The 13762-nt window shown below is 37.0% G+C and overlaps 2 protein-coding genes across 2 annotated transcripts in view; one reads left to right on the forward strand and one right to left on the reverse strand.

Moving 5' to 3' along the window:
• Positions 1 to 10650: 10650 nt before the first annotated feature.
• On the reverse strand, positions 10651 to 11370 carry LOC126334908 (CCHC-type zinc finger nucleic acid binding protein). The gene has a single exon (XM_049997626.1). The coding sequence runs from the start codon at positions 11263 to 11265 to the stop codon at positions 10816 to 10818; it is 450 nt and encodes a 149-aa protein (XP_049853583.1). The 5' UTR covers positions 11266 to 11370; the 3' UTR covers positions 10651 to 10815.
• A 25-nt stretch (positions 11371 to 11395) lies between these two features.
• Positions 11396 to 13762, forward strand: part of LOC126334901 (transcription elongation regulator 1) — a 236362-nt gene continuing 233995 nt past the window's right edge. Inside the window, exons 1-2 of the mRNA XM_049997613.1 lie at positions 11396 to 11542; positions 11657 to 11799. Of these exons, the coding sequence (XP_049853570.1) occupies positions 11675 to 11799 (125 nt within the window). The 5' untranslated portion in view covers positions 11396 to 11542; positions 11657 to 11674. The remainder of the gene's footprint in view (positions 11543 to 11656; positions 11800 to 13762) is intronic.

The following is a 13762-nucleotide window of genomic DNA, read 5'->3' on the forward strand; positions in this document are numbered from 1 at the left end:
TACTGTGGTCCAAAATTGTAAGATACTTTGAAGATGATGACCTTTTCACGCATAACCAGATGGGACTCAGAAAAATGTCATTCTTGTGAAACACAACTGTCTTCTTCACTAGAAGTGATGCATGCTATTAACAGAAGACTTCAAGTCATTTCCATACTCCTAGCTTCCCAGTGTTCTTCCCAAGTGGCTTTTAATTTTGCATACTCAGTTCTGTACGAGATTTACATCTACATCTATACTCTGCAAATCACCATGAGCTGCATGGCAGAGGGTTCATCCCTTTGCACCAGTTATTAGGGTTTCTTCACATATGGAGAGCAGGAAGAATGACTGAATGCCTTTGTGGATGCGGTGATTATTCTAATCTTATGTTTGTGATATGTAGGGGAGTTGTAGCATATCCCTAGAGTAATCATTTAAAGCAGATTCTTTAAATTTTGTTAATAGAGTTTCCCAGGTTAGTTTATGCCTCTCTTCGAACAATATTCTAGGACGGATTGCAACAGTGATTCGTAATTATCCCTACAAAGTGTTACACCTAGCATTTGTATGTGTTGACCGATAATAACAATGACTCATTGTTATTATACTCATAGGATACTACACTTTTTTCCATTATGTGAAATGCAAAATTTTACGTTTCTGAACATTTAAAGCATGTTGCCAATCTCTGCGGTAGATTGAAATCTTATCAAGTTCTGACTGAATATTTATGCAGCTTCTCTCAAATAGTACTTCATTACAGAAAACTGTATCATCTGCAAAAAAGCTTATTTTACTATTAACATTGTCTGCAGGATCCTTAATATATAACACGAAGAGCAAGGATACCAAAGCACTGCACCTGATGATGACTCCATACAAGATAACATGCTGAGTCCTCCCTACCAGTAAGTCCTCAATCCAGTCACAAATTTCACTTAATTCCCCCACATGATCATACTTTTGACAGTAACTGTTCGTACAGTACTGAGTCAAATGATTTTCAGAAGTCAAGAAGTACTGCAACTAGCTAGTTGCCTTAATCCATAGCTTTCAGTATGTTATGTGAGAAAAGAAAACAGAAATGTTGTGCTGAGCTAGTGGCTTTTGGGAGAACATCATCAAAGAATAAAGTAAGATAAGGTTCCATGACAACCCTGACAATGGGGTCTGCCAGCTAGTTTTGGGGAGAGATTGGGGGGAGGGGAGATGGCCTCCACTGAGGTACATATATGGGAGATCCGAACATTATTAACACTTCGACAGAAGATGAGAGTGCGACACATAATCGATGTTTTCGAACTCCATGCTGTTTGGCACTGAGGAGGTCATTCTGTTCAAGATACCTCATTTTGTTTGACCTCAGATTCTCCAACAAATCACTGGCAATGATATTGGACAGTAATTTTGTGAATCGCTTCTACTACCCTTGCTGTAGACAGCTGTGACCTGTACCTTTTTCCATAGTTCTTTGATTGAGGAATCTACAATAGATGTTAGTAGAGGGCCTAACTCTGCGACAAATTCAGTAGTCTGCCATGTATTCCACCAAGGCCTGGAGCTTTGTTAAAACTGAACAATTTCAGCTCTTTCTCAACAGCACTGACACTAATATTTATTTCACTCATATTTTCAGTGGTACAAGGATTAATTTGGACCAATTCTCCTTGGTTTTCCTTTATAAAGGGGCATTTGAAAACAGAGTTAAGCATTTCAGCTTTGGCTTTGCTACCTTCAATTTCAGGTCCTGTCTCATTCACTAGGGACTGGACACTTAACAGCCTTTACGTAAGACCATAATTTCTTTGGATTTTGTGAAGTATCTTGACGATATTCTGCTAAGGTAGTCAAAGACATTATGCATTGTCCTCTAGACAGCCAAATACATTTCATTCAGCATCTCCCTATCAGTAGCCCTATGCTTTGTTTTACACCTATTATGCAGTAATCTGTCTCTTTACAGTGACTGTGCACCATGGATGTTCCCTCTCATCATGAACTGTTCTACTGGGTACATATCTACCCAGTGCACAATCAACTATTCTTTTAAACTTCAGCCAGTTCCTCTACTGGCACTGAAAGTTTCAGGTTCCTCATTGAGATATGACATCACTGATCTTTTATCTAGTTTACTGAACAAAAATATCTTTCTGCCTGTTTTAATTGTCTGTTGTATTTGTGTAATCATTGTTGCCACAACTGTGTCATGGTCACTGATACCAGTTTCAATGTGGACATCCTCAAAGACATAATGTGTATTTGCTGCCATTAGATCCAATGTATTTAGCTCATGAGTGGGGTTTCTATCTATTTTCAGAGAAGGCATACAGTGAAGTGTCAAAGGAAGTCTTGTCACAACTACCACTAACAAAACTTATTTTCCCAATTAATAGCTGGATGATTAAATTCTCAACTGAGGGTTACACTATGGCTGGGGTAACTTACATATAAGTGAACTGAAAGTTTTCAGTTACTCAGGAGATGAGTCTGGCGGGCAACAGCAGGATCCATATTTTATGATCACCTCTAATACTGATTATTGTCCAAACAATCTCACATGCAGCTTCAATTTCTATATTGGTGGATTTGAGTTTCGTGTGTACTGAGGCACACTACCTCTGTTTCCCACTTGCCTATCCTTTTTATAAACGTAGAAGCAACAGGATTTGTGACTTCCTCACAGAAAAGTCCTAGTTTGCAATAACTAATGGGAAGTCATCTAGAGAAATCAAAGTTATATCTGTGTTGCCCAAGGAAGTGTTGGACGCCTTTTATTACTAATTTACATTGAGGATTTAAGAGAATCTGAGCAGCTCTCTCAGGCTGCAGATGATGCCATTGTTTACTATAAAAGTAATCAGAAGATTACAATGAAAACTGCACAGCACAAAAAGTGGCCTGTTGGCCCTACATAATAAAACTTGAGGTTCTTCAGTTGAGTATTAAAAATTTACACTAAATCTCAGTTGTATACACTCTTCAGGAGTAATGTTGTGCAATATAGGATACTTCCCATATAGGACTGACTGAGGACACTGAGGGGGAAGATTTCAAAGAAGAGTAGCTCAATTCGCATCGTCATGAGATAGAGGAGAGCCTGTCACAAATATGACGAGTGAAATGGGGTGGCAACTGTTGAAGCAAAGACTTATGCTATGAGATCTTGTTCACAAAATTACAATCATAACTTTCCCCTCTGAATGTCAAATCAATTTGTTTACTCCCATCTAACACAAATGACAACTATGATAAAATAAGAGAAAACAGAGCTATTTCACATAGATAGGTATTTTTTTTCTCTCCATGTGATATCCATGAGTGGAATGATCACGAAATAATCTTAAGGTGGTTCTATGATCAAGTGTGAGTAAGAGCAATTTTATAGATGTAGTACTGAAATGTCTTCTTAAACTATTTACAGCAGACAGAAAAACAAATAATTAGCTGTAACACTTATTGTGATGTACTCTTGTTGCCATTCTACTCTTAAGACATCTTCCATTTAATGCACAGACTGCCACATGCCTAGCAATGGATGTTTAACCGCCAGGTCAGGCACACGACGTAAGGCCTGAGGCTCTGTTGTGGCTGACAGTCTTATGATGATCAATATATTAAGAGGAATGGAATTAATTTAACATGTTAGTTTGTGACATGGAATTTTGTGGTCCACACTATCAGGCTTTGACAAGGTTGCAAAACATACAACACAATTTGTCTTGTTTAACAGTATCAGGACTTCATTTGTGATATCTTAAGTGGCTTTTTCTATGGATAATACCTTATGATAGCCAAACAGATGCAGTTTGCAAGTTCTGGCCAGAAAAATGAGTCACTACACTATCAAAAGTTATAACCTAAAAACATTTAAAAAGACTGGAATGTGTGAAATGAGTGAATAAAATGTGGTTTGTTTGTCCTCGGTTTTGCTTATAGGCACCATACAGCACATTTAAATCCAAAAATAAATCAACAAGTGTATACAGTTCTATCCTAGCCACATCAAATCAACACAATATTCCAATAATTCACAAGAATGATGATCGCCACAGCAAGACTGCCAATCCCCATTGCCTAGTGAACCTCTTCATTTCCTTAGATGCTGCTCTTTGGAAATTTAAGTCTGTGCTGCACAGTGCCAGAAAGTAGCAAATTCAATGCATTTGAATTTACCAGTTGGTGCAACATTTTAACACCACTTTCAAGAAGTGGTCACCTTATTTGGCAAACAGCAACTTCAACCTATCATGTTAGTCATCATCTGGGAACTCAAGATCATATAAATTATCTCTATCTTGTGTTTGTATTTCAAATTGCCCTCTTTTCCTGAAGTGATGTATTTCCCCCCTAACACTGTACACATGTAGGTGTCTTTTTCAAGTAATAGACTGGAGAATTTTACAAAACCTACAGTGGCAGTTTCAATGTCTCACAACAGTTTGTCCTCTTAATTTCTCACTCTTCCTAATACAGGAATTTTGAACACAGGTGATGACCACCCCTTGTCCTCAATCCTCTTCAGTGATATCCTTGTTTGTTTTAGGTGGAAACAAGACATAGGACAGCAGAATTGTGTTTAACACTATGACTGCCATGATTCCACTGGCAACCAGCAAAGTGTCTCATGCCTGATGCCATGTGTACACCTTCAGCCACAGCATGGTGTCACTCTGTGCCTGCCAGTGAAACATCACAGTGTGGCAATCAATGTGTTAAAATTCCCATTTACACTATCTGCTTCACCAATATCTTCCCAGTTTTCTTCCTGTACTTTCTTTTAACACATTGACTGATAGACACACACACAGTGTTCAATGTTTCACCACCAGGCCAGGACGTCTGTCACAGCTGTCTGCTGCCTCATGTCAACCAATAACAAAACACTGATCAAGTAATTTTCTGTAACAGTATATTACTTCTATGATCTGAGCTTGTTGGCATATTTTATTACTAACATCTGATCATACAATTACCACAGACTAGAATACGCTGGCTGTAGTCATCACAATAGTTAAGTTTTAAAGAATCTATTGCATCTGTAATAGGTACTTCAATTACCACCAACATTCAAGAAGCTTGCAGTGTTTTAAACTGTTACCTAATTGGGAAAAACAAAATTATAGACACTGGAAATGAAATTGTGTGAAGCAATGAATTTGATCACATGTGTACCTTACATTTTGAATTAACACATGGAAACTTGTATTCAGTTGACAAGGCTTTGCATATGACACTTACTGCCTATGACTGAAAAGTCAAGTTTCAAGGCAAAATAAATGTGTATAAGTGAAGAAAGTACTCATTGCTGCATACAACAAATTCAAAAGTGACTAAGGATGTACGTACATATGCAGATGGAAGTTACGAACAAATATTTGTACCTAGGCTGCGATTTGAACTCGGGTCTCCTGTTCACTGGGCAGTTTAGCTAATCACTATGCCACTCTGGCACAGTGGTTTTGTACAACTGCACAGACTACACTAGCACACATTAAGCACCTGATGCTGGGGAAATATCTGAACTACATTACTTCAGAAGATCTAATTTTTTCTATTAGAACATACATAGGTAATAATTTGTAACATATGCAATCATAATTCCATATAATTATGAAACCTTGTCTAATCATTTTTATAAAGCAGCAGTTTGACTTCTTAAGTTATACTTAAAATGTGACCTCCTGGGAAGTTTTCAGTATTACTCACTGTTGGCTGCAATTTCTGAAATGTACGAAGTGTCATCAGTGTGGGGGGTTTCAATTTTTGTTATTTGTGTGTGTTAAGCCCCAAAGGAGTCATGTATCCCTACCAATCACCCATGAAACAGCTGTGTGGGATTGGCAATTTTTCCTCACTTTTGCTTGTTTCCATCCTTTAATTTCCATGATCACAAGTTCTCTATGTAAGTATTCTAAGCTTGCTTGTATAGAAAACAAACTTTTAGTAAAATAGAAAGAAACTTCCACATGGGAAAAATATATTAAAAACAAAGGTTCCAAGACTTACCAAGCAGGAAAGCGCTGGTAGACAGGCACAATAAAACAACACAAACAAATATGTCTGCTTGTGCCTGTGTGTGTGTGTGTGTGTGTGAGTATATACACATCCTTTTTTCCCCCCTAAGGTAAGTCTTTCCGCTCCCGGGATTGGAATGACTCCTTACACTCTCCCTTAAAACCCACATCCTTTCATCTTTCCTTTTCCTTCCCTCATTCCTCATGAAGCAGCCGCCAGTTGCAAAAGCTCGAAATTTTGTGTGTGTGTTATTTTATTGTGCCTGTCTACCAGCACTTTCCCACTTGGTAAGTCTTGGAATCTGTTTTTAATAAACTTTATTATTCTCTCAAGCACCACATTATTTGCCCCAAAAATGTAAACTAGTTCAAAATCTACTACTGTGGAAGATTAAGCAACAGCTCTTGATGGAAAACACACTTTAAATTATATTGCGAAGAAGATTGAAGTTTTCTGATGTACCCAAAATTTTTTGTATGTCACGGTAACTGAATTTACAAAATCAGTGTTAAGATTTTACAACTTGTCTCAAAGAATGTTGTGTTTTATGAAAGAATGGACAAATTCTTAACATTTACTCTATCAATCAAAATGCAGTACAAAATAAAAGTGAGCAACCAAAGGTTCCATTGATCTTACCAGTTAGTTTCCTTTCAGAATGACTGCAATCTTTATAACTTCTGGAGCTATCGTGCCTCTGCCTAGTTTTTGCATTTCCTTTTGTTCTCTAAATTCAATCATGTCTGGCAGCAAAACCCCACTGAATTACATACACTGCTTCAACTGTTTGGAAATCCAGATCCTGTGTATTCTAAGAGGAAATTGTGCAACAGTAACTGATCCCTTACTTCCCTACCAAAGGCAATACTTTATACTTACAAAATAACTGATGAATATTGTAGTTAGTAAGTAGTACTGGCCATTTGATTTGCTTCTTGAATGCCACGTTTGCTGTATTGCCTGTCCTGTAGGAACATGCAGACTTCTGCCCAAGTGTTACCATTTTACAGCAGTCAATACTGCCTCCACTACCACAATCTGTTAATCAGAAAACTATTTTATTCCACCTTTAATGCCTTGATACTGATCTTCTGCATTGTGTTGAGAAAGCAATCTAGTTTCAATGAGACTTCATTACCATTAGAAATAAAGTCAAACACCAACTTATGACTAAGGTGCATTTTAAATCAATATTGTGATTTGCCATTACACTGATGTGGAACTTAACCATGCGATGGAACAGTTTACAAATAGCTCATACCGTCATTTGACAGACCCCCGAAATGGAAAATTAAATTCTTTTAATGAAAAACACTTAAAAACTGAAGCTCCAGGCTTTTGCTATTTGGAAGTTACATTATGGATACACCAAAGGCAATACATACTGTTGCTGAAATGTTTCTGTACATATTTTCTCTATCTTCCCAGTTAGTGACAGCATCCCTTGTGACTTAGCAGCTCAACATTGGTGTCAACTCCATATTTGATGGTATTATTGTAATTAACACTTCAAAGGAAAACTGAAGAATTACAATTACATGGCAAGCAAAATCCTGAAGGCTTTCAGTGCATATTTTACAAACCTTTACCTTCCATAAACTATAAAATAAGGCGAGGAGCACAAGGTTACTGTTGCCTAGTTTCCAGCAGCATGCAGAACCGAGCACTTTAACTTTGGAAAGAAATTATGACTTTTGCTCCAAACATTAAAAACAACACACACACACACACATTTTAAAACTGTTACTCACATTCAGTAGTCAGCACTGAGCCGTTACAAAGTATGACCATTCTGTGGAACATGTATGTTCCATTTTATTTTAAGGGGGGTGGGGGTTTTAAAACCTAAACAATGAAAAATGGATTTCCACTGTCTTGAAAGATAAAAACTTTATTCCAGTGCAACTCAAATTCTCTAAGGTGCCACCTATGAACATACATTTCAAACAATAACTTACATTAAAATTACTTTGCAACTGACACTTTAGTAAGGCAAGTGGTAGGGGGCCAGATGCCAGCCAATCACAGCTTTTTCTCAGGCTCCATAGGCACACTGATGCCTGTTACATATGCAGAAGTCTTGTAAGGAGACAGTCTTGAAAAACTGGGATAGGGCCCAAGCAGCAACATCAATAGGAGAGAGTATAAAACAGTGATTTTTGCATACCGCAGTGCTATAAAAATATTTTATGCAAATAAGGCAAAACTATGTCAATTGTTAACACCACATTGGATTCACAATCTTTATTAAGTGATGTCTTACCCATTGCCATCCATACAGTAGCAAATGCTACCACCACTGTCCCCACAACATACAGAAATAATGCAAGCAGACTTTTTGGTGCACATACTACTATGTATCATATCACATCACACGAAGACAAAGTATCACTCATAAACCAACAATTCCACACACACCCATCACCAATGCCATCTGTCAATCACAAAATAATTTTAATCTGAATACACAATTATGTTAATGCCTATACATTTGATACAATGTTATATTATTAGCCTACTCTGAAAAAGAGTATTGAGTGTTTCAGAGAAAATAAGAGCCGACACTGAAAGCTAATTTTTGGTACTGTGAATCTTAGTAAAATATCAATTCCTGCAATGTATAAAAAGGCATAAATCAGTATTTAAACTAAAATTTTTGGTGTAAGCAAACAGCAACTAATCAGCCCAACACAAATGGCAGTTATTTTGCCAGTTTATATCACAACCAATTTTAAGACAGTATTGTTAGTGCTAATCATGTTTGTGCAGCATACAGCAGCAAGATTCACTTCCTAACTGCACAACATTGTGGTGCATGCAGTCTCAAATATAATTCTCCAGCAGGCCTGCACACGTATAATCAACAAAACAGTGACACATCCAAGTTACAGTTCTCACATCCAGTTTAGTGTTGCATTTGTGCACAATGAGAACAGTTAACTGTTAGTTTAAACAGAACAGTTAACCCAAGCACATTTCACATGGAAAACGAAGCCATTGGAGCAAGTTTACTATTGCATCAGTTTGTTCACGCTGTACAGTAAGAGTTGTCCAAGCAATGAGAGAATTGATAGCCAAACATACAAACGTCTAGGGCTAATTTCACATACTATATACATAGGTAAGTGTGAAGCCTGAATAGTGTTAAGGTAAAATCTCAAATAAGTGCAAGCAGTCTTGTATGGATTTAGGAAGCTGAACTTCTGAAGTAGGCATATAAATTTGTGATATTTCTTTGTTTTCCAGCTGTTAATTAGTACTATTATTAGCACGTATTTCAATGTGCTGACAGTCTTCGAACAGGTTTGAATCCATGCAGCAAGTAACACTAAAATCCTCCTGTAGAAACTATACTAGAACTATTTCCAAACCTACCAGACAGCACAAAAATTCCATATAAAGTGGTGAACCTCCATCTTACCAAAATCTACTGGTGTGTAGCAGCTCACAGTCCAATACTGAACAACCTACTTTGTCACCACATTTAGATATTAATTAATAAAGTATATTTCAAATACTTGGGTAAATGTTTACAATCTCGCCAACTAAACGCCACCCCCACCCCACTATATTGACATGCCTTAAAACAAACAGTGAACTGTAAACTAGATAAAATCGGAACAAAAATGCTCTGTATTTATAAATATTCTAAATCAGAAAAGTGTATTTAAGGTCACTTCTATAATCCAATTATGTTCAACTGGAGCAGAAATTAGAATGATAAGCAGGAAACGACACATTAGAAGCCCCTTCCACACAATTTACGAATGTCCAAAAAAAAAATTGAGTAATACTTACGTTTAACCTCAGTAATCTGGAGGCAGACTGATGAAATTTTAATCCAACGCGATCTGTAAAACTGGAGTACGGAGTAAACAGCAATTCTTCTCAGCAGAATGTTTCGTAAGTTATTTCTTTACAAATAAATTTGTGCCTCCAAGCAAAGTTGGCAGAAATCGGTGATATTTTAACAGTGCCTTGCTGAAAGTAAGACTATTTCAATAATAACACTGCAATCCAACAAAGTAGTTACATTTACATACCGCCACATTTGAATTTTAGTGACGACACGCAATACTGAATAACCATGGTGGATCAAGATTTCGAAGTTGGCCAATTTCATTACCTCCCCAAAAACGGTTCCTTGGAATAAAATTCACGCAGTTCAAGCTTTGGATTCTTACGTATTCATGCCACTACGAAGATCTAGATTTGAAACAAATCTGGTGTAAATACTAAAAATTATGGTATGAAATTTATATTACCCCTATAATTTGGGTAAATTGTTAATTTCAATTACGTCCACTGCTGCAGCTTTTACAATTTCACTCGTGGCGTTAAATACTTGAAACAGTGAACACCAGAAACAATGATTTCAGGCAAATAATCCCTATAAATATAATTAAATTCACCTAATTTAATGTTACTTACCATTTCACATAACTGCAATTAAGTTTTACTGCGTAATACTAATATAAAAATGCCAAGTCAAATTCAAAATATGAAACGCACATATTACCAATATGGCGACTTCCGCCTTCCACTAACGGCGTCATTTTGTGAGGCCATACAGATGCACAACAAGAAATACTTTTAGTGACACAAAATGGGAAAAAATGGAACAAGGTTATGAAAATAATTATCAAAACTTAGTAGGATTAGTTACTCAACATTTTTACTTTCCTGAATGGCAATTGAAACTTGATGTCTAATTATTACGAGTTACAGTATAGGTACTCTTAAAGACAAAAAAACAAAAGGTGTCCTCATACGACATTAAGCTCTCATACAAAAAGTACCTCATAACATTCACAAGCTTTAGGGTCGATCTTGACCACAGTCGCGGCTTAAATGGCCGGCCTTGCCACAGTTGTAACAGGTCTTCCCACCGGATCCATCAGGGCAGTTGCGAGCGATGTGCCCGGTTCGGTTGCAGTTGTAGCAGGAAAGTCTTGATCGCCCGTAATCATTGGATTCTGGACATTCTCGTGCAATATGCCCCGTCTTATTGCAGTTGTAGCACGTCGGGCCTCCATCCATATTCTGCTGGCAATCTCTTGAGATGTGACCAACTGCATTGCACCGGTAGCACCGATCTTGCTCTTCACGGCACTCGCGGGCAAAATGTCCATAGCCGTTACATTTGTAACACTTCGGATCAGCTCGCCCACCGCCGCCTCCTCCACCGCGGCTAAATCCACCTCCTTGCGGGCACTCTCTTGCAAAGTGTCCTGTACGGCTGCATTTGTAGCACACGCTGGAACTCATAATAATATATTTACTGCACGACAGAACACTACCACACCACACCTGCCTCTCGCACACCACGTGGGAAAGTGAATGAGTGGTACTACTTCCTGCTAGTTCCGCTCGAATGTACAGCCTTCTAGATAGCAAAGCTCGTGGTTCTGTGCAGTGACTCCACAACCGAAACTCGCTGAAATATTATTGTAATGATTGTCACTGGATTAGCAAATTTTAGTCGAGTATTGCAGTGATGTTGAAAATGAAAACGAACATCATATTGCCAGATAGTTATTCTAAGGTGAGTAATCAATAATTGTGAATTTATCTGTGATGCTGTACCAGAACCGTTGAGATCTCTGCTCCCAGCGACTTCTGTATAATCTTTGTGTTTAATATCTGTCGCGAACTGAAGAAGAAGTAACTGAGTAAAATGGCTGATGATTGTGAAAAGCCAATGTCTTCGCCAGGCAATTATGACGAAAAAGATGAACATACCGACGAAGAGGAGGACGATTACCGTCCGATGATGAAAGGAAGGGGCAGAGGTGTTTTCAGGTAATATAAATTTTCAGCATTGGGAATTTTACCTGTCGAAATAATTAATAATTTGAGAAGCCGGCGATTTTAATTTCCCAATAGCTACTTAAACAACGATACCGATTTAATGAATACAGAGTTCTGAAGTACTTATATTGTCTGTTTTGCCGCTTGTGTGTCACGTGACACCTCTTGCGCTGAAGTTATACCAGTTTCACTACACTATTTTCTTTCATCTTTTTATTTTTTTCCTTTGTTTCTTTGGAAAGACTATTTGATACGAAGAAATGGAAATGGATTGATGACAGCAATTGTTCCTAAAATTTTTGATAACAGATATGATAGTTCTGGCGGTGACTATAGTTACTCCTGTTTACACTGTAAGGACTGAAGCGAAATGCTATTAAGAGGACAGTCACAGAAAGGAAAGAGGGGGGGAGGGGAAACCAAAATTATGGGTTTATTTCAATATAGTGGATTTGGAGACTGTAGAGAGACAGGAATGATAATTACTTAAATTCATCTGGACTATGCCTATTAGACACAGCCGTGTTTACTTGATAATGTATTTTATCAGAAGTTCATAGAAATTAATGCTAAACTGTCACATCCAATTTATTGCCTTGTTCGTCAAAACAGTGATACTATTTCAGTATCATGCCTTGCCTCAAACTAAAATGTAATATTTCGTACAAAATTAATAGTTGTATTTTAAATTTAAGGAAAGAGGCTTTTCTTTTGTTAATGTCATATCATTGCCAGATCTTGTGTCAGAATAGTGGGCCATCCTCACAAACCCCATAAGATATTTTTTATGCAGGTCACAGGTTTAAAACAGGGGACACAAGATTTAGCATCTCGTTAATGATTTGTTTAGAGATGGGACACATGTTCAGATTTGAAAAGAATGGGGAATAAATAAAATGTAATTTTCAAAGCAGTCATTGTGTGCATATAATTAAGTATTTTAAACTATATATAACAAAAAAAACACTTCTTAATCATATATTAGCTGATTTTCTACTTTCGTCATTGCCTTTGCCTGAAACTGTGCATCTGGCAACACTGAGTAAGTGTTAAAGAATAATATTGGTTTTCTTGTGTGTAGGTACTGAAGTTGAGGATAAGTTAGAAATAAAGACCATGTATTGTGTAGAGGGATAGACCTATCTTACAACAGGAAAAACAACTTTGACTGATCCTCAGAATTGAGAACAGTCTTCCTTTTCAAGTGATTTTTCGAAGTCTGCATTGTTTTTTTTTGGTTGACTGAAGGATAAAAAAAAGTTCAGCCCCATGATAAAGAATGCATTTTCTGGCTGCTACTTATAAATTAACACAGAGGAATTATTAGGAAATTTCTAAAATTTGTATATCTAACTTGTTGTTGGATTTGGAGTGCAGTGACAGTTTCCAGCTTATTACATGATTGGTTCTTAAGAAAAATCAGAAGACATAGTGTAAATTAGAAGGAAAAATAATTAGGAGTAATGTTATGAAAAATTGGTATCATTCATGTTTGTTTTTAGGTTTGCTAAGAATGTGTCTTCAGTGATGTTGTGGCTTAAATTTAAAAATGTTTAGTCTATAAATTCTAATTGTGTAGGCACTTTGACAGGGCCTCAGTTTAAAAATATAGTTTTTAAATACTACTACTACAGCTTGCTTAGTATTTACATGTCTAAACTGAACATTTTTCATTAGCAAGTTCTCTACATGCTGTAGTAATTTGAGTCTGTTTTGCACAGAGCATTGTGAAATATACTAAGAGAGGTCCTCAAATCTAAATGATCAATTCTGGCATTGTTTTGAATTCATAAGAAAGTTGTCATTATTCACTGCATGATAAATGGCAACCCCCATCCCTACTATTGCCTTGACAAGCCAATGGTCTTAAAGAAGGCAAGCTGATATCATTTTCTGTAGGTAAGAAATCACTGTGGTGGTCAGACTATTGTGTTTGTTTGTTCAACATTTGAGT

Source organism: Schistocerca gregaria, chromosome 1, assembly GCF_023897955.1.
Source record: "Schistocerca gregaria isolate iqSchGreg1 chromosome 1, iqSchGreg1.2, whole genome shotgun sequence".
Classification (NCBI taxonomy): Eukaryota; Metazoa; Arthropoda; class Insecta; order Orthoptera; family Acrididae; genus Schistocerca; species Schistocerca gregaria.

Coding starts and splice junctions, on each gene's coding strand:
- LOC126334908 (XM_049997626.1), bottom strand. CDS start 11,265: ATGAGTTCCAGCGTGTGCTACAAATGCAGCCGTACAGGACACTTTGCA.